This window comes from Sus scrofa, unplaced genomic scaffold (assembly GCF_000003025.6).
Source record: "Sus scrofa isolate TJ Tabasco breed Duroc unplaced genomic scaffold, Sscrofa11.1 Contig2407, whole genome shotgun sequence".
Lineage (NCBI taxonomy): Eukaryota > Metazoa > Chordata > Mammalia > Artiodactyla > Suidae > Sus > Sus scrofa.
The window spans coordinates 87,405-113,541 of NW_018085084.1; the positions used below are offsets into that span (position 1 = coordinate 87,405).

General features: G+C 46.8%; 1 protein-coding gene across 2 annotated transcripts in view; it reads left to right on the forward strand.

The window, feature by feature from the left end:
- Window positions 1-1,926: 1,926 nt before the first annotated feature.
- LOC110258569 (multidrug resistance-associated protein 4-like) overlaps window positions 1,927-26,137 on the forward strand; it is a 45,682-nt gene continuing 21,471 nt past the window's right edge. The window contains exon 1 of one of the 2 annotated variants that reach the window (XM_021081818.1): window positions 1,927-2,048. Coding sequence is in view for 1 of the 2 variants with exons in the window: in XM_021081817.1 (XP_020937476.1) it covers window positions 19,763-19,836 (74 nt within the window). In the remaining variant the exon portion in view is untranslated. Of the gene's footprint in view, window positions 2,049-19,365; window positions 19,837-26,137 lie in introns of those variants that run through there. The other variant, XM_021081817.1, reaches the window with a different exon arrangement.

Here is a 26,137-nt window from a genome sequence, read left to right on the forward strand (position 1 = left end):
TGGTCCATCTCCCCTTTCCTCTCTTTCTTTCTCATATCTTTCCTCCTCATCCTCTAATTCCTGTTGATCCTCAGGATCCAGCCAATCACCTTCATCATCATTTCTTATTGTTGCTACAATTGGTAGGGCCGATGGTCCGCTATTAGGTTTAGGAGAAAGGGGTGTCCTTTCATCAGGATCCCTTTTTTGTGAAGAAAATAAAGTCTGACTTAACTTAGATACCTCAGGTTGGGGATCTAAAACATCCCGAATAATATTCCAAAGAGCAAAAGCGTAAACAGTCACCTTCTCTGGAACGAGAAGACAATAATAGGTTTTGAGTTCTTCACCTACCTTTGTCCAGGTTTTAAGATTCATGGTCCCCTCTTCTGGGAACCAAGGGCAGGTTTCCTGTATGAAATACAAAAATCTTGCAAGCTGTTGATTAGTTACCTTTATTCCTCTTTTATTAAGCATATGAAGCAAGATTTCAATAAATAATTTTCGCTCTTTGGATGCTGTGTGCCCCATTATCAGGCCTTTATTCTGGATTACTCACCCTTCAAACTCCACTTCTCTCTGTGGAGGGGCCCTAGGAACCCTGGTGTGAGATCCTGATTGTCCCCGAAATATATATACATTACCTCCTATTCAGTCCCTGTTTGGGCACCACTTGCCGGGGTCCAGCCCCAGCAGCCAGGAGACCACGAACAGGAGGAGGGGCTACAAACAGGCATGGAAAGAATTGGAGCCAACTCCCTCAGCAAGTGCTGCAGATGACCCGTTTATTGAAAGGAGAGCATCAGCTTTTATACATTTTACTCTTATGCATGATTATACAAACAACAATATATGTTAATTTATTATTCCAAACTATTCTTTTAGTTTTAGATTTTAAATGAAGATTACGTACAAACTGTACTTTTATTCTTAGAAAATAAGTAAATAGCAAGCAGAATGATAGGTATCTAATTTTTACTTTAACAATGATTTGGCATAAGGTGATAGATATTCTTGCCTAAGCTACCTATTGTGCTCCTCTAGCAGGCATGAATAGCCATTGATAGGGAGTGGGGTATTCACACGTGGCTTGCTTTCGAGGTCAGGCTGCCCTCAGACCATTAGCAGGTTGTGCAAACATAAACTGTCTTAAATAAACCTTATCTATTATAAAAAGCTTTATTCATTATAAAATTTATATATCAAAAAAATCTTGCCAATTATAATAATAATTTCCACCTGCTGGGTCCCAACAGGTAGCGTTTATTATAAAAAAAAATATGTCTTATCTTATAATATCCACAATTGTTGGGCCATGGGCAACACCCAAACCACCCCCGAATCTGTCTCCATGGGGACGGACCAGAGTCCAACAAAAATCTCCAGGCCTACATGGCAGTTCTGCATAATATTTACTCTTACTCCTCTGAAGGGAAACTTCCCATTCTTAGGAAAGTTCTTTATGCATGGTTCAATTGTTTTCAACCTATTTAACAAGGGCTTAGGTTTATAAGTAAATAATGGCCCATACTTGGGTGGAAGCTCAGGAATTTGAGAAAGTTCCCATATTATGAGCCAAGAATGACTCACAACACACATAAGCATCAGACAGAAAAGAAGCACAAGAATAGAAGAGGAAATCATATTTCAGAGATTTTTACTAAACAGGATCAGCTGGGGGATTCTTTGAAACTGCTTTGCAGCTTCAGTTTCTTCAGCCTCTGCTGTAGCTTTGCTTGCAGTTAGGCCTCACACAGGATTATTCTTAGCCACTTTGTGGCTCCCAGCAGGGTTTGAGGCAAAGGAAGGCTTTGGTCTTTGGTAAGAGAACAGAGAGATGGGAGCTGGGCCTCTCGAGGCCACTTTCTCCACAAGGCTGGTGGGGGGCGGGACTCCTGTGGGGGAGGGGCGCGCAGCTGAGTATCTGCGCCCTCCCCCTCCCGCCCCGAGGAGGTGGTGGCTCAGGCCTGTGGCTCCAGGGCATCTGGTCTGAGGGGCCGAGGGTGAGGCCTCCGCACGAGGCCCCCTGTGAGCAAGTGACACTGGACTAAGCACAATGGAAAGAGAAGGTCAGACTTTATTTTATGAGGCAATTCTGTGTCAACTCCGGGGTTGCTGACGGGCTTGGCGGGTGGCACCGCCTCTCTGGGCCCGTCCTGCTCCTGGTCCCTGCGGGGCGCTGAGGGGCGCAGGTCCGGCTCCTGCAGCCGCTTCCTGTGCGTGTGGCGTCGTCACGACCCCGGGGAGGAGCAGGGCCTCTCCCCCCACCGCCTGGACCCGTGTCTGGGGCCCCCGGGCCTCAGCCGCACCTGTTCTGCCCTGAGCCTCTGCCCGTTGGGGTTTTACAGCTGCTCAGGGTCACTGAGGGGCCAGGAAGGGTTTGTCTCCCCGGCTGGGCTCTGGGTTTGTTCCGCCAGGTGAGGCGGCCTGGTCTCCGCAGCCCAGCGGCCTTCCCGGGTCTGTCTTCACCGCCTTCACTTAGGCCACGTGCATCCACCTGCCAACAGCCCCACCCCCACCCCCTCCACCCCTGCCCGCTGGTGCACAGACCCCTCCCCAGGCAGTCGGCGGATGATCAGGGCGACTCTGTCACCCACAGGACCATCCTGGCCAGGGAGGCAGCAGATTTTTGTCACAGCTGGAAGTCCACATTGGGCTTCTTGGTCACTGTCACCAGGGTGACTGTAACCTGTTTTATGGTGGCAGTGATGTATATGGTTCCCTTGGCCAAGGTCACTAGCTACCCCCTGGGAGCAGTGATTCCTGCAATTAGTCTGCATATTGAAGAAAAGCTTCCCGTCAGAGCGAGATTCACACGTTTGGTCAAGGAGCACAGTTGGCCCAGGTTGTCTCTCTAGAGGTTGGAGCTGGGGGTGGGTGGGGGGTGGGAGTGGTGGGGAGGCCTCACTTGACTGTGATGCTCCCACAGAGTGACTCCCCCACCCCGCCATGGCTTCAGGGCAGATGGGTGATGAGCATCACAAGTGGGGTCTGTTCCTCTTAGGAGTGAGCTGGTCTCGCGGCTGCAGGTTTTCCAGGGTTTTAGATGCACCTGGTCTCCTGGTTGGAACAGGTGGAGGACAGGTTGGTGGGAGTGGGCAGCACCTGGTCACCATGGTTTCTCCTACTTGGACGTGGCACTGGAGTTGTTTCAAGGGGGCTAAAGTGCCCCTTCTCTCGGCCTTGGGGAGTTCAATGGCTTTCAATTTTAACTTGTCCCTCAGGGCGAGTCACATGCTGAGCAGGGCAATTGGGAATAATTTAATCCAATTTTCTTGACTCTCTTGGCATAGCTTGACTGAAGTTCCTTGTAAGGTTTAATTGGATCTCTCTATTTTCTCTGATGATTGGGGTCTCCAAGCTTAGTGCAAAGTCCATTTCTGCCCACTTGTTATCCCATTTGTCATTTGAGACAGGAATCCTGAGCCATTATCACTTTGTAAGGATCCTGGGAACACAAACCTCTTTGTAATCTTTGCCACTTTGACTATGGTTTCAATTCTAGTGGGTGTGAACTGGAGCTTGGCACCTGTCATGGGGCCTCTCCATAGATAAAGGCATGAGCCACTGCAGCTGCTGACCCCTAGCACTGCCTGAGCAGAGCTCAGGGTGTAGGTCATATTCTTAGGAGAAGATTTTAGGAACCCATATCCTGCATCTCCTCATGTCTAGAAAAAGATGAAAATCCTTTGTGGTGATGTCTCCTCCTCCAATGACTAGCAGTAACCTTCATGATGCCAGAAGCAATCCCGTAAACTGTGTGCATGGCTGCATGCACCTCCCCCTTCACCTCTATCACTGCATCCTGATATTTCCCCTTTCCTCTCTGGTGTGGTATTTTAGAGCTGTCTGAAATACTGCCCCCCACCCACCCCTGCTCTTCTTTTTAAAAGCAAAAAGATGTCACAGTCTTCTGTGAGCACAGCCACTCCCAAGGGTGAACCTGTGAGCACTGAGGGAATTCAGGAAAGAAACAAAGAGTGCTGGCCCCATAGCCTATCAAAGGAGTGATTCTAGTAAGCGCAGCCCTTTGCATTTTGCTGTAGAAATGTGCTAAAATCCTTGACTTGAGATACGTGGTTTTCTGTACATCTTTTGCCCCTACTACCTACCTTTTGTTGAAAAAGCTCCACTAGCACCATCTTCCAGGAGAGAAATACCCCCTTACCTCCTTGGAGAGGTTTCTCAGGGCCACCTGAGATGCAGTCTCCCAGGCTTAAGTCATAATTTTGCCCCTAATAAAACTTAACTTTCAACTTCCAGGTTATGAATTTTTTTTTAAGTCGACCTGGGGAACCCTTCTACCCACCCTGCAAACAGGTGCACTAGCACCAAGAGTTATCTGAGGTTGCCCTATGCTCTCGGCATGACAGCAAAGTCAGTCTCCTAATCTTCTCCAGGATATGTCTCTCTGGTCTGAATGGGCTTTATCTGGGGGCCTCTGGGTGGGGGGTGTCTAGTGTTGGGGGTGTTCATTGTGCAGATGGGGCGTGTCTCAACTGTCAGGCAAGAGGAATGGTGTTGGCCAAGTGGAGTTCTCACTTTTCATGTCAGGAGTTACCATGAGCTCAACTAACACATTATACAGAACTTTCCTCACATAGTGGATTCCTTGATGAGCCTCCCTAATTTCTTAACAAGTTGCAAAAAAAAAAAATAAAATAAAATATTGCCCATGTTCATTAACTAGCCCTCCATGGGCTCCTAGACCTCTGTTGAAGTCCTGCATCTGGCCTTTGGGAGAAGGTATTAATAATATAGGTTGTTTTTTGTTTTCCACAGGGTAACTCCCTCTTGGTAGGGGCTGATTTTTCTACTAAAACTTGTGAGAGTCCTTGGTTTAGGAAGAGAATTGAGTATTAGTAAAATGGGAAAGGACATGGCCTAGACATCAGGGTGCATGAAGAGCCAGGGCTGGGCTCCCAGGTGACAGGCTGAGGTGCCTCATTAATATGGAAATGATGTCTCTATGTTTTTACCTTGGAGGATGAAAAATAGGGATTATAGACCTAACCTGATTACAAATCAGACTGAAATGGGGCAGGACCCTGTGGGCCTCTCCCAGACACAATCCTTTCCGTATGCCTCTCTTCTTGTCTGTAGGAAATGGGCTTCTTTCAGCCTCCTAGATCTTCCCCTAGTTCCCAGGGGCAGATTCAAATTGTTGCTCATTGGGGGTGGGAGGTGGGGGGGTGGAGAGGGTATATGAACAAGGGAGGAGTAGTCAAGCAACAATAATGCTGCCTTGATGCAGGGTCCTGATTCCTCCACAAAGAATATGCAGACCCGTATCTTTGAGTTGTTCTGCAGAAGCAAGGCCTCCCCCCAGGAGGAGGATGGTGCCTTCAGGCTGAGCACTGGATTTCTGGAGCACTGTCCTGTTACCTTACCTCTAGCCAATCAGAGGAAAGCTACACACCCTGCAGGCCTTACCCCAAATTTTGCCTATAATTATCCCCCCCCAAAAAAATATCCATCAGGGAGTTCAGGGTTTCAAAGAATGAGTCACCCGTGTTTCTTGTATTAGTGCCTTTAAAGTAACGCTGCATTTTCCTTCACCATATCCCCAGTCAGCAATTGGCTTTACTGTGTGTGGTCAGGGGACCCAAATTTGGTTTGGTATCAAAATTATCTAGACTTCAGAAAAGTCCTTATGAAAGTGATTTCCAGAGTTCCCATCGTGGCTCAGTAGTTAGTGAACCGGACTAGCATCCATGAGGACACAGGTTTGATCCCTGGCCTCATTCAGTAGTTTAAGGATCCAACAATGCTGTGAGCTGTGGTGTAGGTCACAGTTTTGACTTGGATCTGGTATTGCTGTGGCTGTGGCATAGGCTGGTTGCTACAACTCCAATTGGACACCTAGCCTGGGAACCTCCATATGGCACGGGTATGGTTCTAAAGGACAAAAAGACCAAAAAAAAAAAAAAAAAGAAAAGAAAAAAAGTGACTTCCACTTTCCTTGGCAGATATTTTTAAAAATTTACTTTGTTTTTTAGGGAGTTCCCACTGTGGCTCAGCAAGTTAAGGACTCAACTAGTATTCATGGGGATGAAGGTTTAATCCCTGGCCTCGCTCCATGGGTTAAGGATCCTGTGTTGCCGTGAGCTGAGGCAGGAGGTCACAGATGAAGCTTGGTCAACACAGAAACACAATCTGACCATAGTTTAAGGAGGCATTTCATAACCATTTTGTCCCATGGTGCTAGGAATGCTCATCCCAGGTCTGGCAAAGATTTAATTGATTAGGCCACTCAATGTGCTGTTACTTGACTAGGCCTCATTACAGTAGCCAAAATCCGCTGGACCACCTCTCCTCATAGTCTATTATGGCCCAGGAATACATTCCCTCTTGTTGCATCTTCCCATATCTAGAGTTACACTATTACAGTCATTGATCTGGTAAATAACCATATATTTAATTAACTGCTTTCAGTCTCCTAGTCATCATGATTTTTCGTTGAGGCTCAGTCACGCATTTGGTAATACAAGAAGCAATACTCTTGAAATACAACAGTACTGCTAATAACACTAATAGAGTTTAAGTAAATATTTAAGTCAATAGCTTCCTGCTTCAAACTAGTTTCAGAAGGGGATGTTTCAAACAGGGTCAGAGCAGCAGGTATTTTTAATTGGCCAGGTGCAAAAATCTCAGCCAGTAATAAAATACATTTTCTAGGGGATATTCAGTCAGAGCCTTGGAGATGAGGAATCCAGCAAGCTAAGCCAGAAGTACTAGGCACAGGTAATTGGCCACAACCCAATAATTGGACTGGTTTTTAAAATTACCCAAGGATGATACTCCTGATGGAAGAACATTTGATTCATATGCAAAAGTTCAAGAAGTCAAGAAAACATTATAAATCAACATACGAGTCGGGTCCAGCATCTTGGGCCAGCTGTCTACTTCTCCTGGTATATGTGTTCTTCTTGTCCTGGTGTAGCTTTTCCTCCATGTGAGTGTGACTTTGTCAGCAGTCCTCTTGTTAAGCCCAGTGCAGGGGTCATTCAGCACTGGATTCAGCATTATGGTCTGAAAATCAGGAACTTGTATTTTTCAAAAGTCTTTTCTATAGCTCTCCTTGAGGAGCAAGCATTTTTGCAAAGGTGTTAGAATAAAGACAGTAACTGCCTATAATGACAAAAGACTTAAGAAAGCACTTTTAAGGTCTGATTACAATGCAGTTGACAGAGAAACTTGGTCACTCTTGAGACATCATACTGTGGAATCTGAGGCGTATTGTTCATTTGAGAATGCTCTCCATGGATTTCGCTCATGAATTTAGTTCTCCCACTCCCTTCCCTGATGAGCAGCTGTTTGAACTTGCCTTTTGGAATTCAGGGAAGGTCAAGGAAGCTGAATGAGGCCTATTTCCTGAAAAAGGAACGGGGGACACAAAGGCTTCTTCCAAGTGCCCCAGAGGGCCCGGCTCTGTTTCAGGACTGGACAGGAATATTTTGGGTCATCAGAGGTTTGTTTTGTTTTGTTTTTTAGGGCTGCATCTTTGGCATGTGAAAGTTCCCAGGTTAGGGGTCAAATTGGAGCTACAGCTGCCAACCTACACCACAGGCACTGCAGCATGTGATCCCAGCCATGTCTGGGACCTACACCACAGCCCACAGCAACACCACATCCTTAACCCAGTGAGTGAGGCCAGGGATTGACCCCACATCCTCATGGATCCTAGTCAGGTTCATTAACTGCTGAGTCATGAAGGGAATTCCCATTATCAGTTTTCAGAGGGAGGAAAATGGCCAGATTGAGAAGAGAGGAAGAACAAAAGGGGTGGCCTGAGAGTATTCAGGCTGCAACTAGGCCAGAGAGAAGCACGAGGAAGGACTCTAGGCTATTTAATTTACAGACTACTCTTTTTTCTTTTCTTGTTTTTTTTTTTTTTTTTTTTTTTTGTCTTTTTAGGCCCACACCTGTGACATATGGAAGCTCCCAGGCTAGGGGCCAAATTGGAGCTGCAGCTGCTGGCCTACCACCATAGCCACAGCAACTTGGGATCTGAGCCATGCCTGCAATCTGCACCACAGTTCATGGCAACCTAGTTCCTTAACCCACTTAGTAAGGCCAGGGATTGAACCTGTGACCTCATGGATACAAGTCAGGCTCATTACTACTGAGCTACAATGGGAATTCCCACACTAGTCATTTTTAAAAGAAATCTAAGGAATATAATTTTCATTTGCATCTGTGTTCATCAGTGAAATTGGCCTGTAGTTTTCTTTTTTTGTGGTATCTTTGTCGGGTTTTGGTATCAGGGTGACAGTGGCCTCATAGGATGAGTTTGGGAGTGTCCCTTCCTCTGCAAATTTTTGGAATAGTTTCAGAAGGAGAGGTGTTAGCTCTTCTCTAAATGTTTGATAGAACTCGCCTGTGAAGTCATCTGGGTCTGGACTTTTGTTTGTTGGAAGTTTTTAAATCACAGTTTCAATTTCAGTACTTGTGATGGGTCTATTCATCTTTTCCATTTCATCTTGGTTTAGTCTTGGAAGCTTGTACTTTTCTAAGAATTTGTCCATTTCTTCTAGGTTTTCCATTTTATTGGCATATAGTTGCATATAGTAGTCTCTTATGATCCTTTGTATTTCTGTGATGTCCGTTGTTACTTCTCCTTTTCCATTTATAATTTTATTGATATGGGTCCTCTCTTTTCCTTGATAAATCTGGCTAAGGGTTTATCAATTTTGTTGATCTTTTCAAAGAGCCAGCTTTTCATTTCATTGATCTTTTCTATGGTTCTTCATTTCTATTTCATTGATTTCTGCTCTGATCTTTATGATTTCTTTCCTTCTACTAACTTTAGGTCTTGTCCCTTCATCTCTTTCTATCTGCTTTAGATGTAAAGTTAGGTTGTTTCTTTGAGCTTTTTCTTGTTTCCTGAGGTAGGCTTGTATTGCTATAAACTGCCCTCTTAGAATGGCTTTTGCTGCATCCCATAGGTTTTGGAGTGTTGTATCTTTGTTGTCATTTGCTGCTAGGTATTTCTTTAATTTCCTCTTTGATTTCTTCAGTGATCCATTGGTTGTTTAGTAGCATGTTGTTGAGTCTCCATGTGCTGGTGTTTTTTGCAGTTTTTTTCTTGTTGTTGATGTCCAGTTGTATAGCGTTATAGTTAGAAAAGATGCTTGATATGATTTCAATTTTCTTAAAGTTATCAAGGCTTGGTTTCTAGCCCAGGATGTGATCAATCTTAGAGAATGTTCCATGTGTACTTGAGAAGAATGTGTATTATTCTACTGCTTTTGGATAGAATGTCCTATAAATATCTATGAAGTCCATCTGGTCTAATGCTTCATTCAGGGCCTGTGTTTCCTTATTGATTTTCTGTCTGGATGATCTGCCCATTGCTGTAAGTGGGGTGTTAAAGTCCCCCAGTATGATTGTGTTATTGTTGATTTCTCCTTTTAAGGTTCTTAGCAGTTGTCTTATATATTGTGGTGATCCTATGTTGGGTGCATAGATATTTACAACTGTTCTAATGTTGTTATACAATTAGACAATGTTGTTATACAATTGTTATAATGTTGTTATACTATTACAATGAAATATTTCTCAGCCATTAAAGGGATAGAAATCATGGCATTTGCAGCAACATGGATGGACCTAGAAATTATCATGCTAAGTGAAGTCAGTCAGAAAATGAGACACCAACATCAAATGCTATCGCATACATGTGGAGTCTAAAAATAGGACACAATGAACTTCTTTGCAGAACAGATACTGCCTCACAGACTTTGAAAAACTTATGGTTTCCAAATGAGACAGGTTGGAGGATGGGGATGCACTGAGGGTAAGGGATGGAAATGCAGTAAAATGTGGTTGTGATGATTGTTGTACACCTATAAATGTAACACAATTCGTTAAGTAATTTAAAAAAGTAAGGAATATAATTTACTTTCTTAGGTGCATGAGGTACCTGCATCACATTATTTCCCCACTGCTAGTTCATTCCTTCCATTTCGATGGAAGACGGGCAATGGGCATCGTAATCGCCTGGCTGCCTCCTGCTGAACAGGGGTGGTGAATGGGGGATCTTCTCACGGAAGGAATGAGGTTATGATGCCATTCAGATGGGGGCTTAAGGGTAGTTTTTGTAGTCTTTTTTGCATAAGTATGGAGTACAACATAGAAGTAGTCTAATTGAGGCATAAATCATTATTCCTATAAGAAAGGTTAAGACAAAACATTTAATTGTTCCTGAAAGAACTGAACGAATGCCCTGTGGAATCCTGCCCAGCATGTCAGAAAACCAGTCTGAAACTTGAGTCACTACTTCAGAGGCCTAATCCTTCCCATCATGTACTTTCTGTACTTGGGCCTTCATCTCTTTAAGAAAAGCAGAGGTTTCTCCACAGTCATCTGGTATAAAAGTACAGCCTTCTGAGTGAATGATGGCTCAGGTTCCCCCTTGAGAGGCAGTGAGGATGTCTGGGGCCAGTCTCTTTTGCAGGATTGCCTTTCTCAGTAGGGAGACCTCAGTCTTTAACAAGGTGATGCTTCTCTGGCTATCAGTTAAGGCTTTTTGGGTGAACTTCGCCAGAGCTTCTATATGGAGAGTGACTCTCTCCAGGCCTATGCTGGGAACAAAGAAATTGAACGAATGACCAAAGCATCTGAAAACTGACTGAGTCCATCTAGTAGATTAGCAGTTTGGCAAATTGCAGAGTTTTTTGTTTATGTTTTGGGACCCAAGGGAAACCCAGGGTGCATGTGCCAATCCAACCTGGAGGGAGATAGGCCGCTGTGGATGATACTTTTCACAAGTTACAAGAGATTTCAAAAGCAAATACAGGAGTTCCTGTCGTGGTGCAGTGCTTAAAGAATCGGACTAGGAACTACGAGGTTGCGGGTTCAGTCCCTGTCCTTGCTCAGTGGGTTAAGGATTCTGAGTTGCTGTGGCTCTGGTGTAGGCCGGTGGCTACAACTCCGATAGACCCCTAGCATGGAAATCTCCATATGCCGTGGGAGAGGCCCTAGAAAAGGCAAAAAGTCAAAAAAAAAAAAGGAACTACGGATCACTTAAAGGCAAACGACGGCACATAATCTGTTGTAAAAAGAATATCCCAAGAAGACTTCATTCTCTTAGCAGAGAGAAAAATGCCAAATTCAAGTTTTGTACCAGCTTATTTTAAAAAATTAATTTACTCAAATTTATTCTAAACTTGGTCCTGACCCTTACCATGCACAAACTCTCTTCTCAGAGTCCACTTCCCCCACACCTTGTATCAATTTCTGTATCCAGATTGTCTGTCCCTTATTTTTCCATCCAGAGCAACAAGCTACAAGGACTTCCCATCATGGCTCAGTGGTTAACGAATCCGACTAGGAACCATGAGGTTGTGGGTTCAATCTCTCACCTCGCTCAGTGGGTTAAGGATCCAGCGTTGCTGTGAGCTGTGGTGTCAGTCACAGACGCAGTTTGGATCCGGCATTACTGTGGCTCTGGTGTAGGCCAGCAGCTACAGCTCCAATTAGACCCTAGCCTCAGAATCTCCACATGCCGCTGGAGCAGCCCTAGAAAAAGCAAAAAGACAAAAACAAACAAACAAAAAGAAAAAACCTATAAGACAGATTTATTTCCTTTTCCCTTAATAACATGCAGTTCCATTCCTTATTCCGTTTTTACTAAAAACACACTTCCTTTTTTCTAAGGCAACCATGGACTGTCTTTTCTAATTTCTAAAAACTTGTGTTTTCCTTATAGAGAACATCTCGGGGCGGCACCAACCATATCGAGTAATAGTCCTCACTACCTTTCACTTCTGTTTAGTGAATGTTGTCTCAGTATCTCATATGACCTCTATTAAACCTAGGTACCATACAGGATTATATTTAATGTTGATAACTCTAAAGAGGTGTCTATATTGATTATATTAACAAACTTTAGCTTTAATACTAGATATTAATTCAATCCTGAATATTCATTCCCCAGTTCACCTGAACCTAAAATTAATTCTGGCCAGTTCCCTTCTGCATTTTTGAGAATTTATATAAGCACTTAATTTGTTATGCCAAATAATTAGAGTTCATTGACAAATTTTGATACCATCCAAAGGTGAGGACATATACATAATATATACAGACACATAGACCAACACAAGCAGAAATCTCACAGCTTCATTTTCTAAACTTAATCATGAATCAGGTGTCACAATACAAAACTCAGTACTTTATAAACTAGTTTTTCCTTGCTTCAGTCGCAGGATTTGGAGATGATCTAGAAAAGTGATTCTGAGAGCCTAGGTCTCAAGGCACAGGGTGAGAAAAGCAAGTTCTCCCAGAAGCACGTCTTCCCACAAGGTCAGAATTCAGAATTCTGAAAAGAAGCTTTCTCAAGCTTGCTTTTTTACAATTGCATATGCACAAAGAACCAGTTTTGGAACTTTCAGAAGAGTCTCACCCAAACCAATTTCCTCTAGAGTCTGAAGAATAATGCTGTGGCCATACAGCATTAAAATATTCTTTTTCCTTAGTCTTAGCCTCTTTCCAGTCAGAATTCGCCCAAGAGGGCGCTGCAGTGGAACAGAACCAGAATTTCCTATTTCACAAGGCAGAATGCCCATCACGAATGACAGCACAGAGCATAAAGTACACATCACACAGGCATGGTCATCTTAATCAGACACTCCCTTTGAGTCAAGGTTGTAGTCTCGGAAAACCTACAGAGACACAGAACCTTCAGACCCGAGTACTACTCAACTGAGTAAACAGAAATATCTTGGGTCTTCGAAGGTTTCCAAGGGAGGAAAAGAGGCCAGCTTGAGCGAAGGGAAGGGGAAAAGGTCAAAAATCTCTTGTCCCTCACCCGGTCAGGACACTCTGGCCAGTTGTCCACATCAGGAGACCAGAGACCAAAGGGTCCAGGTGGCAGCAACTGGATCTGGTCCTCAAGTGCCCCGAGTGGTCATCATGTCAGTCATGGCAAAGGAGGGATGTCCCACCAGAGTCGCCAATTCTGAAAAGATTTGGTTTTTCAAGCTAGTGTTCTCTAATAACTGCATATGCAATAAAAGGGCCCGTTTTGCCTAATTTTAGGGCAAAAAAATTTTTTCTTTAATACTCAAGTAGATACCTGCAAGTGTAAGTTTTGTACACACATGAATCTGGTTGAGGTGTTAGAGCCTAGCTTTCTGGTATTCCTCGTTTTTCTGTGTGAGACTTTATTTCTCATTTTAAAGTTGAAATTGTCAGGGGTAGAGTTTATTAATGACATTGTGTGGTGGGCCCGTGTGCTGCTTGAGAGCTTGATTCCTCTAGGTTTTTGTCCAGAGTTGCTTCAGCTCTCCCTTGTGTGTCTTGGGTCTCCCAGGGGCATCTAGGACCCTACAGGTGCTCAGATGGCCCAATGGCCAGGTGTTATTCATCCCTGGCTGAGCAGGTTTTAATAATGAGTGGGTTTCCCTATGGGACCACAGCATGGTGTGAGGACTCTGCCCCCATCACCCCCATTAAATTCTGTCACCTGAGAAAACTATAAGTGGCTGAGAGGAGTCTTGTCCTTTTTCTTTGGAGCAAAGACTCTCATGTAATACCTTCACATTTATCCTGACAAATTCTACTAATGCAGCCAGATTGAGGAAAGGTGTCAGATCAGCCTCTTACCTAAACCCTCAGCCCAGACCCCTCAGTCTCTTCCAACTAAGCCAGTCACACGGTATCTTAGTCCTTGGTTCATGGATCTAAGTGGACTAGTTGCCTGTGATCTTCCCCAGGGGACTGCCTGATGGCATTTCAGAGAAATTTCCCAGATTGGCTTTGTTTGTTCTTAGCTTGCACAACAGAGGCATAGGCTAGAACCTGTTACAATCTTTGCAGAGTACCATCAGATGTAATTAAATACTCAAGCACAAAATCGAAAGCACAACTGAAATCCTCACCAGCCATAAGGAAGCCATAGACTCAAAGTCCCAAGTTGGCTTCCAAGAACCACTAAGCCTGGGACCTGAGTACAAGCCTCGCCTTACAGATGAGATCTCCCAAAAGGAAAATCCCCAAATAGGAACCAAAGGTTCCCCAGATGGACAAGGTCCAGGGGACCTCGGAATGCATGCTGGGGGAATTACCCAGATGCTGGCAGAGGTGTCCTGACATCCCACTGCTACTTTTCTCTTTACCAAAAAGATTTATTGAAGTGGGAAGCTTGGGTCTGCGGGAGCAGAGGCAAAGGGAGGAGTTCTCTCAGGGCCAGAGGAGCCTCTGTGGTTGCTGGGGTGGTCCTTGCCTTCCAACCACTTCTCCACCACAGAGTTTCAGCTTCTGAGATGACAATCAGGTCTGCTCAGTGCCAGCCTTGCATCAGGAAACTCTCAGCAACCTGGCCTCTAAAAGGGTCCTACAACCCACCCCTCATCCAAAGGGATCCTGGGGTGGAGAGAGACCTCAGAGCATCCAAGAGCTCTGTGGGGCCACCTGCCCGCAGACAGATCCCAGAGGAGCCCTCCAAATTTGTTGCTAAAACTCAGCCTCTGTCCTCCACTGCCAAACAGAAATGCGCAGACAGTTTTGGGTGAAGGAGAAAAAGAGCTTTGTCGCTTTTTCAGGCAAAGGGGGTCACAACAGGCTAATGCCCTAAAAACTGTGCCCCCACCCCCACCCCCTTGGGAGAGGTTAGGAGGTGGTTTTATAGTTTGGGGACTAGAAAATGGGTCCAAAGATAAGGATCAGGGTAGAGGCAAGCTTGCATTGTTTCTCTAAGCTGGTGTCTACTGGCCCCAGGACTCTGGTGGTCCTCCTTCCTGGAAAAAAGACTGATCATCGAGTAGTTCTTCCATTTGTGTGTGGGGTTTTAGTTCTTCAGAAAGAGTCAAAGATATTGTTACATGTGTTCCTTGAGGAGGAAGCAGGACCTTGCCCCAAGGCTGCACTATTATCTCTTGACTGCTCCTCCCTGGTCTCTGCATCCCCTCCTTCCCTGATTAGCCACTGCCCTTTGAAACTTGGGGAAGGTTTGGCCATACAGAGGTCAAACAACACTCAGGAGAAATTAGTGCACCTGGGGCAGGAGAAATCAGGTCCCCGATCATGTCCATGGCATGGGGATAAAATGGAAGATCCAATTGTGAAAGGGGCCAGTCCCTACTCCCAGGGCGGCCCACTTTCTCTGAGGTCATGAATAAGTTTGAGGTACCTTTATTTCAGTGACCTTGATTCGAACTTGGTGGTTATTTCCAAGGCAACTCATGGCAGCGATAGAGCCAGATCAGTGGACTGACCCTCAAAAGCACCCTCACAAGAGCTGTAATTTTATACCCCAGATGCTCTTGGTATAAGGGGTTTTTTTCTCAGCTCTGACCTGCTGAACCAGATCCCACAGAACTCTCCTGCCTAGAAAGCCTGCCTGCCTGCTTCCCTAAGGCAGCCTCAGTTCTGATGTGGTCAGTGGATCACTGCCTCTATCCTGGCATGGCTGCGGCACTTCTAGTTTGGATGGGCCCACCAAACAGCCTGCCGTTCCACATCCTTGCTGTGTGTGAGCGAGAACCGAAAGAAATAATGCAGAGCGTAGTAGCAGTAACATATGCTAAAGTATGATGAGTCATCTCAGGATTCCATATAAAGAGGGTCTCCTACTTTCCCTTAAATTCCTGTTCTTGGATCTAGCATCCTTGTCTTGCTGACCCTGGATGCAGGCTTCATTTTACCTTTCACTTAAAGATCTGAGGCCTCTCCTGCTTTTATTTATGGTTTTATAGATAAGAAATCATATAGATGGTTTCCTGGGTGATTATGAACTTCACAATGATCTCCCAAAGTTCCCTAGGTTTTCCTCTCTATCTGTGGTGCCCTCCTGGGACCTGCAACTACCTGTGTAACTATCCCACTCCATCCCTATCCATTTGAGGGAAGAGGAGTTTTCATTTTCATTTTAATTATTTATTTTGCTCCTTAGGGCCACACACATGGCATATGGACGTTCCCAGGCTAGGGGTCAAATTGGAACTACAGTTGCCGGCCTTTGCCACAGCCCTTCGGCCATAGCAAGCTAGATCTGAGCTGAGTCTGTGGCCAACACCTCAGCTACAGGCAATGCTGAATCCTTAACTCTCTGAGGGAGGCCAGGGATTGAAGGTGCATTCTCACAGATACTAGTCAGCTTCCTTTCCTCTGTGCCACAGTGGGAACTCCTGGAAGAAGTTTTTATATGCAAAATTTGGGGGTGAGGGCTGCAGGGTGTGTGACTTTCTTCTGATTGGTTTGTGGTGAGATAACAGGGCAGGGCTCAGGAGTCTGGGTGCTGGCCTTCAGTCCCACAGAAATCAAAGATATTGAGATATTGTTCTGAACATTCCTTGATCCAGCTTTAATCTCCACACTATAGTTTCTTTTCTTTTTAAAAAGATTATAGTTGATTTATAATGTTGTGCTGATTTCTGCTCTACAGCAAAATGACTGAGTCATTCATATACATAGATTTTTAAAAAACATTATTTTCCATCATGATCTATCCAGGAAATTGGATGTAGTTCCCTGTGCTGTACTTTAGGACCTTGTTGTTTATCCATTCTAAATGTAATAGTTTGCACCTTCTAGCCCCAAACTCCCCCAATCATCCCACTCCTTCTCCCTCCCTCTTGGCAACCACAAGTCCATTTGCGCTATAGTTTCTTAATTGTTCCTCCTTTGTTTTTGCATTGCCTATTTCCCTGATTAACAACTGTTTGAACCTGGGCTTTGGTGTTTGTGAGGCTAAAGCCTTTTTTGTGTAAATAAGAAACTGGGTGGACTGGGAAATGTTTTTGTGTCCAGGAGGGCATGGTTACAAATTATTCATCTTGCATAAGTGAAGATAAAGCTGTTGGTTTTTTTTAACTGAAGTATAGTTGATTTACAATGTTGTGTTAAAAGCCATTATTGGGAATTCCTGTTGTGGCTCAGCAGGTTATGAACCCAGCTAGTATCCATGAGGATGTGGGTTCAATCCGTGGCCTCTCTCAGTGAGTTAAGGATCCTGTGTTGCTGTGAACGGTGGTCTAGGTCACAGATGGGGCTTGGATCTGGTGTTGCTGTGGCTGGGGTGTAGGCTGGCAGCTTCAGCTCTGTTTCGACCTCTAGCCTGGGAACGCCCCCATGCCACAGGTGTGGCCCTAAAAGAGACAAGAAAAAGAAAAAGGCCACTATTAATAACACTATTTTAGGAGTTCCTTCCTGGCTCACTGGGTTAAGGATCCTGGCATTGTCAGTGTTGTGGATAAGGTCACTGCTATGGCGTAGGATGGGTCCCTGAACTGGGAATTTATGCATGCCATGGGTGCAGCCAAAAAAAGTAATACTAACACTATTTTAGCCAAGGTACATGGGAAATACTCAAAGAATAATAAAATGATGTTGTTATAAACACAAAGAACTTTGAGCTTTCTTCATTTAGGGTGGAAGGGAAGAGAAGATGGCCAAGATTTGGATCATTCGGACCTGCTGTCATTCCTTCATTCAAACAGCATATTCTAGGCACTTTTCATGTACACTGTCCACCCTCCAGTGAGACCATGCTGGACTTTCACTTGGGTCCAGATCAGATTTATTTTATTTTATTTTACATGATTTATTTTATGCCAGCCTGCTCCATATGGAATTCCTGGGTGTGGATCAGATCTGAACCACAACTCCAGCCTGGAATTCCTGGGTGTGTGTGTCAAATCCAAGCCACAACTGCGTTGCCAGATATGTCAACCCACTGTGCCAGGCGGGGGACCAAACCTGTGTCCTGGTGCTGCAGAGATGCCTCCAATCCCCTTGTGACCCAGCGAGAACTCCTACGCATGGATTTTAAATCCTTGGACAAGTTCTGTTCTTGAGCCTCATCTTTCTCATCTGTAAAACAGGGATAATAATACCTTCTTTAATAGGGCATCGTTAGAAATAAAAGTGCAGGGAGTTCCCCTTGTGGCTTAGCAGTAACAAACACAAGTCATATCTATGCGGATATGGGTTCCATCCCTGGCCTTGTTAGCACCAGTCCGTGTGCCTGAGGCACAGAAAGGCCAAACATACCAAAATGTCGAGGTTTGGAGTAGAGAAAGGTTTATTGCATGGCCATGCAAGGAGAGGCAATCAAGAGTCAGGTAGCAGCGCACAGCAGCTTTTATTTACTTACACCCTCAGAGTGCGCAGGCTGCCCTGCGTAGGGACTGGCGCTGGCTGCAACTGGGTCTCTCCTTATATTCCTATATTGTGGACCTGTTTGGGGACTCCTATTCTCTTTCCCCTCACCCACTAATTTCCTGTCCCAACCCCCCTGTGTCATGGGTGCCTAAGGGCTGAAGGTTGTTTTGATCTCTGTATGGGCGGTGTGTTTTGATCCTCAGATTGGTTCCAGGCAGGACTGCCTTATTTGCATGGGAAAAAGGTTATAGGGAGATGCCCTGAAGAGCATTCCTTTGGTGCCTGCATGTGTCTTCATTGTTTGATCGCAGGGCTCCTGTTCTTGGAAACGATAAATGGCCTGTTTTGAATCACCCGGGTCTGAGTCCCTATCCATCCTACCTAACACATTTTCCCAGAGCACAGAGTGCCTCAGTCTTGATGCCCACCCTGTGTTCCCTTCAGGGGATGCTGAAGGTCAGTGACTGCAGTGGCTATTGACTGAATCCTTGTAGAGGTGGATGACAAGTGCCAGTTTTTAGTTGGCAGGGCCCCTTCAGTTGTCATAAACCTGACCATGGTTTTGGGGACATTTCATTCCACAGTGCTGGAAATACTCATTCCCAGGTCTGGCAAAGATTTCATTGATGGGCCACTCAGTGTGCTCTTACTGGACTAGACCCTATTAACAGTAGCCCACATTCTCTTGACCTTCTTGAAAATGTGGCAGTTTTGCAAAGCCTCAGCTTAACTATTAAAGACAGTTAAAGAAAAGAAAAAGGGGCAGTCATGTTCCCAGAAATGCCCATAACCGGTGTTTTATTCCATATACCACTGTTCTTCCACTAGGTTCTGAGCACATGATGAAAACTATCCTAAGGCCGTCTCTCTTGCCATGTTCCCTGTTCTCAATCTAAAAGATCAGCCAAAAGCTCACAGAGGTTCCCCTGCACAAGGCAGCAAAGTGAGATGCCAAAAGCCTTTTGGAAGGTGATCTTCCAAAATCATTTGAGTTCTCCTAATCCTGTTAATGTATCTATGGATGTTGCAACTTTACAAACATAATCTGTGCTAAATCCAGCCATTGTGCGATGTCAAATATTTGGCGGCAGGTTGAAGAACCTCCCAGAGCATCCTAGTTTGGTCCCGATGAAGGCAGGGTGCCCAGAGGGTATACTGCTGAGGCCACTGCCAGCTTTCTCTGGGTCTTCAGAACGCTGTGGGGGAGTTTCTGAGCTGCAGGAGCGGGCAGATACCACGCCTTCCCTCTCCACCTTCTGGTTGGGTACCCGGGCTGGGAGCAGGAACTAAGGCAGAGCTTGCAGCCAGGTGCGAGCACGCTGGCGTCTAGGCGTGGTCCTGGGGCAGGTCTACCACTTCCATCCGAAGGCGCCTACCGCCTCGCCTCGCACCTTCAGGACGGCCTCCGCCGGGCCACCCCTCTGCCCCGCTGCCCCCGCACGCACCAGCTGCTCCGGGCTGCGGGCCCATCAGGCAGCGGTGCACAGCCAGCGGCCCCGGGAGGAGGCGCGGCCTGGGAGGCGGACCGCAGGCCCAGAAGCGAGTGTTTCCTGGGCTCCTGCAGCGCCGACCCGCGCGCCAGCCCGGGGTCCAGCATCCCTGCCGACCCTTCTAGGAGCAGCGTGAGCGGCACCGCTTCGGGAGCAGTGCGACCGCACCCGTCTCTGCCGTCAGGATGCTGCCGGTGTACCCGGAGGCGAAGCACAACCCGCTGGGGGACGCGAACATCTGCTCGCGCCTGTTGTTCTGGTGAGCGCCCCGCCTGAGCTGTGACACCCCCGCCGCCGCGCTTGCGCCTTTCGGGAACACAGGGTTGGGGCGAGTAAGCGCTTCCCGCCGGTGCCCTGGCCGCTTGGCTTCCCGGCGACAATGGGGCGGTCCCACGCTGGGCGCGCGGGGGCTGAGGAGCAGGGCCGGGGAGGGGGCCTGGCGGCGGGGGCACCGGGTGTCCCTGCCTTTCCTCGCTGCCCCGCCATCCCGTAGAAGGAGGAGCAGAGAGAGCAGCTGGAGCAGGAGGGGGAGAGGCTGAGAACCAGGGCTGCCCAGGGGGAATCTACACCCAGCAGGAGAATGCGCTGCGCCCCCTCCCCGCCCCCTACTCTGTGCGTAGCCTGCTTCCCCAGTATTGCTGGGGAGTTCGCAGTTCTGAACTAAAGCTGCACTCTTTCCCGCTAAGTAAGCAGCTTATGAACAGCTTCCTTTATCTATTTAGTGCCCTGGACCAGTTGCCTTCTTCTACAAATGCCCCTGGCCTGTCCTCCGGGGTGGTGGTCACAGGGCAGGAAGTGGGCAGCCCCTCAGCCCGCTGGGGCTCAGGGAGCTGGGCCTGATGTTTCACTCCCCACTTTCTGCTGCTTCTGTGCTCACTTCCACAGGCCCTTTTCTGCCTCCAGCTCCTGCTTTGTTCTGAGATCTAGGAACTGTCTCTGCTCTTCCTCCTCCCGCCTCAGAAAGTCAGCCCCATTTACTGGGTTCCCTAAACATCCACATGCAGTGAAGTTTGGTGATTTTTGAAGTTGTGGGTTGAGGATCAACAGGGGAAGGCCTTGCCCCTCCTCTGCCTCTTCCTCCTCAGCGCCCATCCCTCTGAGGTAGGAGGCAGTGTCCCACCTCCTGTGGGCACAGACACTCAGGTTTGTTTTTTTTTTGTCTATCCCTGAGGCATGCTGAAGTTCCCTGCACCAAGGTTCAAACCCAAGCCATAGCTGTAAGCTACAACCAGGGACACAGCCGTGACAACACTGGATCCTTAACCCACAGAGCCACAAGAGAATTCCCAGCACAGCCACTCTGACCACTCCAGGACCTGCTGAGACTTTCAGGAATGTTTTCCTACCTTATGCAGATTCCTATGTTACCATATAACATTTGTAAAAGTTTGGCCAAGTGTAGCCTCTTTCTTTGCCCCCAGCTAAGGAAACGGGAGGTGCACAGAGGTAAAAACATCTCTGGGCCCAAAGCAGTACAATGTAGTAAGTGGAGAGGATGGTGCTGTCTGAGCTTCAGAGGTTGAGAGTTGAATGTGGCCGAGGTCCTTGGAAGGCAGGGGAGGGAGAGTTACATTGAGTTTGAGGAGCTGGTGTGATCCAGGAACAGAACAGGTGGTGCTTATAAAAACTGCCTTGTTTCTTAGATTGTGCAGAAATTCTCTTTCTTAAATCTCTTAAGAAGCGCACCTCCAAAGCATATTGCATGCCCTACAGGTGACGGCTTCTTTCCTAGACTTAGCAATCTGGTGTCAGTGTTCCGGCCCAATCTTTATTTCTGAAGTGTCCCCTGGTTCCTGACAGATTTTTGACTTGATTGTAGAGAAAAGATTTTGTGTTCTTTGTAGCCAGGTCTTCTGACAGGCCATGATCCTATGCATTGCACTTGCATCTTTTATTTTGGAAGGATATAAATGACTTGGTGTAGCAGCCTCCTTCCTGCCCCTTCTCCCCCAGAGGGGGAAAACCAAGTACTTTGATTTGATACAAAATCAGATTAGTAGTAAAATTTTTGATTGCTTGAAGTTATAGAGCTGCTATCTTTCTCTTTTTTTTTTCTCTTAAATTTTCAGAGGTCTCTTGTGGTGCAGCAGGTTAAGGATCTGGCATTATCAATCACTACAGGGGCTTGGGTTGCTGCTGTGGCGTGGGTTTGATGCTTGGCCTGGGAATGTCCACATGCTGCAGGTGCAGCCAAAAAAAAAAAAAAAAAAAAATTTAAAATTTTCCTTTTCACCCGTACCAGGCGGCTCAACTTTTGCTTTGCCCAGGACAGTCCTGGTTTATACTCCTTATCATATTGTATTTATTAACTATACCCTGTTTTACTACTAAGAGTATCTTAGGTTGGATGATAAATAATATGATTGCCCTGATGGAGCCGAAGTTCATATTCCATAGAATGTGCCCCTCCCCTGTGCCATGGAGTGTCGGTGGGAGCTTGGACAAGGTCATGGCAGTATTGGCTATACTTTTGCCAAAAGTAATGAGTAGTGCAAACCTATTACTATAGCTATCCCACTTGAGCAGGTATTCTCCTAAGGTAACCCTTGACCCGTGGTTTGTGCATGACAGTGATGGCCGTGAAAGCTACAGGGAGAGTGGGTCCTCCTTGAGATGGCACCTGGTAGGCTCAGTGGATGGGTGTCTGGGTTGGGTGGTTCTGCTGGGCTGTGGGAGCTGGGGCGATGATGACAGTCATGGGGAAGTCTCTTGTCGTGGTCCAGTCCGGGGGAGTATAGGGGTCCCCTGAAGATGTGAGTGAGTCCAGCCAGTGAAGGCGCTTAGCTCCAGCAGAGAGGGTCAGCTGAACAGGAAGCTGAGGCCAGGGGGCCATGAGGCCCCAGCGAAGTCCTGGGTCAGGTGGAGAGGCCTGCAGGCCCGCAGGTGACGCAGACCTTCACCGTCTTCGCTCGCTTAGACCATGAGCTGACTGCAGTGCCTTTGCAGTGGGCCAGGAGGAAGAGCGGGCCGTGGACTCCGAGAGCCTGGGTGGCTTCCCTGTTGCCCTTGGGCTCTGCAGAGGCTGAGGAAGCCGGATCCACACCCCTGACGGAAGGACCCGGTCTGTGGGCGATTTGAACTCTGTGGTGACTGTCCTGGCTGATGACCAGCCGTGCGATCTTGATCTTGGTCCAATTCAACCCCTAGCCTGGGAACCTCCATATGCCATGGGAGCAGCGCAAGAAATAGCAAAAAAATAAAATAAAAGAGCAACCTGGAGCCAGCTGGAAGAGGCATTGGCGAGAATAAGAGGGCTGTAATGCTGCATCAGTGTCTTAAGATCCTCAGCTCTCTCAGTGGAATGGAAGGAAGTACATCAAATGCTACTCCGTGAACACAGGGCCTTTCATTCTAACTTTCCGTGTTTTCAAGGACTTACTCCTCTGGGAAACTGAAGGCACAGCTTGCGTCTGATAGGTGGACCGCAAGAGTCACAACTCCAAGGGACTGGGGACCAAAGGAAGCAATCACGGAGGATGCTGTTCAGGACTTCACACCTGAGCCAAGCTGACAGAACCACACTGAGGCTGGGCCAGATGGAGGGGGGGCCTAGCTGGTCTGTGCTGAAGGAGTCTTCAGGAGAAGAAAGTGTCTAAAAATTACAACTGTGCTGTGTGGAGACTTTGGGAAAAAAAAGTTTGCAAGTTTTGGGGCGGTTCCAAATGAAGTAGGAACCTTGTTCTGAATAAATTGTTTTTTGTTTTATTTTGTTTTCTTTTTTCATCCTGAGGCACGTGGAAGTTCCTGGGCCAGAGATCGAACCCTTACCGCAGCAGTGATAAGGTCTGGTCCTCAACCTGCTGTGCCGCAGAGGAACCCCATGAATGAGTTTTTTATGAATTAGGAGAGATAATTGACTTAAATATATGCATCTTCCTGATTTCTTGTGGCAAAAATATCTTTTTTTCTTATCCTTTTTGGGGAATAAAATAAATGGAGTCTGGAATTCCGTCTGTGGCACAGCGTGTTAATCCAGCTTGTCCTGTGGCATTGCAGGTTCACTCACCAGCCTGGCAGAGTGGGTTAAGGATCCAGCATTGCTGCAGCTGTGGTGTAGGATTCAATCCCTGGGAATTTCCATTTGCCCCGAGTTCAGCCCAAAAAGAAAAAAAAAAAAAATGAGGTCACATATTGGGCATATGTGGGTTTATTATTGTGTCAAGTAGCAAGTATTTTGGTTTATCCGGCATGTACTTTGCATCGGGTATCAGGTGCTTGGGGGAAAGGAGAACAGTAAGGAGGAGGCTGTGGCCCAGTGGGGCTCACATCGTCCCTGAAGGTAGAGGTTCCTCAGATTTCCTGTTTGACTGTGGTCACAGTGGCCAGGCCAGGAGGTGCTCTCTTTGCCTGTGAAAAGCTTTTGCAGAGAACAGCAGCAGCATAAGGCGCCCACCCTCTGGACCGTTTGCCCAAGAACCTTCTCTTAGGTTCTTGAGGTTAACCAGCCTGCGCCTCTCTGAGTACATCCAACACTTTAGATTTCTCATGAATTATTATTCAAATGGAGTGGGATTTTTTTGTTTATTTTGTTTTTGTTTGTTTTGCTTTTTAGACCCGCACCTGTGGCATAGGGAGTTTCCCAGGCAAGGGGTAGAATGGGAGCTGTAGCACCAACCTACACCACAGCAAAGCCAGACCCGAGCTGCCAGATCCGAGCTGCGTTTGCAACCTACACCAGAACTCATGGGAACACCGGATCCTTATCCCACTGAGCGAGGCCAGGGGTCCAACCTGCATCCTCATGGATCCTGGTCAGGCTCGTTTCTGCTGTGCCACGATGGGAACTCGTCAAATGGAGTTTGTGGTGGAGGCTAGCCCTGGCAATTCTAGGTAGGGGGAGGCTCAGAGATTCTTGGATGTTCAGCCTGTTTCCCAGCTTTGATCCTGTGGTGATTGAAGAAGGCTGAGGGAATCCTGTCCCCCTCTTCAGTTTCTTGCAAAGCCCTGGTGTCATGCAAAGCCAGTCATGCCCTGTGCTCTGTTTCTCTTAGGCCCAACCTCTGTTATGTAAATAGCAAAAGGACAGAAGTTAAGTAAACTTAACCCTAAGCCCAAGAAAGCTCCCCTGCAAACCAGAGCATCTCAGGGTATCTGTGGGGTGACTGCCAAGTTCTCTTCTGCTTCCTGCAAATTTTGGTCAAACACGGTGATATTTGTATACAGCTTTTATAAGCACTGCACTGCTAGGAAGTCCAGGGCTGAGGTGATACAAATGTATGCCGAGGTTTTACAGACAAAGAGTCTGTTAATCATAGCCTCAGTCCCAGTAAACAACTTCCATGTGGACTTTTGTGTGCGAACGGAGTGGCTGGTGAGGATTGTGTGTGAACCCAAGGCCCACGTGTGACCTTCTTGTCTCCTATTCCTGGGCCCGAGGTGGCTGTTCCTGTGCTGTGGCAGTGACCACTTTGTCTCTTCCCAGAAGCCCTCCCTTCCTCCAGGCAGATGGTTCCCAGCCCTGGCTGAGGGCCAGAGTTGTCCCGTGGGGAAGAAGCCAGCCTCCCCAGGGAGGTGTCATTGCAGGCGTCACTACAAAATGATGGCAGTGGGTCATGTCCATGGAGTCATGTGTTCATGAGCCCACAGTGTCCCAGGAACCACACTGGTCATAGGGTGTAAAACATCTGAGAGGCACTCCTGTCCTCGCTGAGCCCTGCTCTGTCACAGAGATGGTGCTGCTAAGGGCAGTGTCTGCACAGTGGGCAGCTGTCCACACCAGTGTTGTGCAGACATGAGGTTGCAACCCATCAGTGGGTGAGGAAATCAATTTTAGTGGACTTAGTGTTTCTTAAAATAGTTTAAATATATGGTATATTTACACAGTATTTACCATTTTTAAGTATACAGGTGAGTGGTATAAATTACAATACATTCTTACACAACCATCATCACATCGACAGAATTCTCTTTCTATGAAGCAGAAACTCTGTACCCATTACTACAACCCCCTCACCCAATCCCCTGGCTGTCATTGTTCTTCTTTTTTGTCTTTTTTTCTGGGGCTGCACCCGAGGCAGGCTAGGGGTCTAATCGGAGCTATAGCCACCGGCCACAGCCACAGCCACAGCAACAGTAATGTGGGATCGGAGCTGCTTCTGCGACCTACACCACAGCTCATGGCAACGCTGGGTTAAGACCCACTGAGCAAGGCCAGGGATCGAACCCGCAACCTCAACGGTTCCTATTCGGATTCGTTAACCACTGAGCCATGAGGGGAAGTCCTCCTTGTTCTACTTTCTGTCTGTATAATTTTGATTCTTTTGGGGACTTCATGTAAGATGAATCATAATGACCTTAAGGTTCATCTGTGTTGTAGCACGTGTCAGAACTTCCTTTTTTTTTTTTTTTTCTCTTTCTTTTAGGGCTGCACCCAAGACATATGGAAGTTCCCAGGCTAGGGGTCAAATCAGAGCTGCAGCTGCTGGCCTATACCACAAGCACAACAATGGCAGATCCTTAACCCATTGAGCAAGGCCAGGGATCAAATCCGCATCTTCATGGATACTAGTTGGGTTCTTAACCAACTGAGCCACAATGGGAACTCCTAGAATTCCCACCCT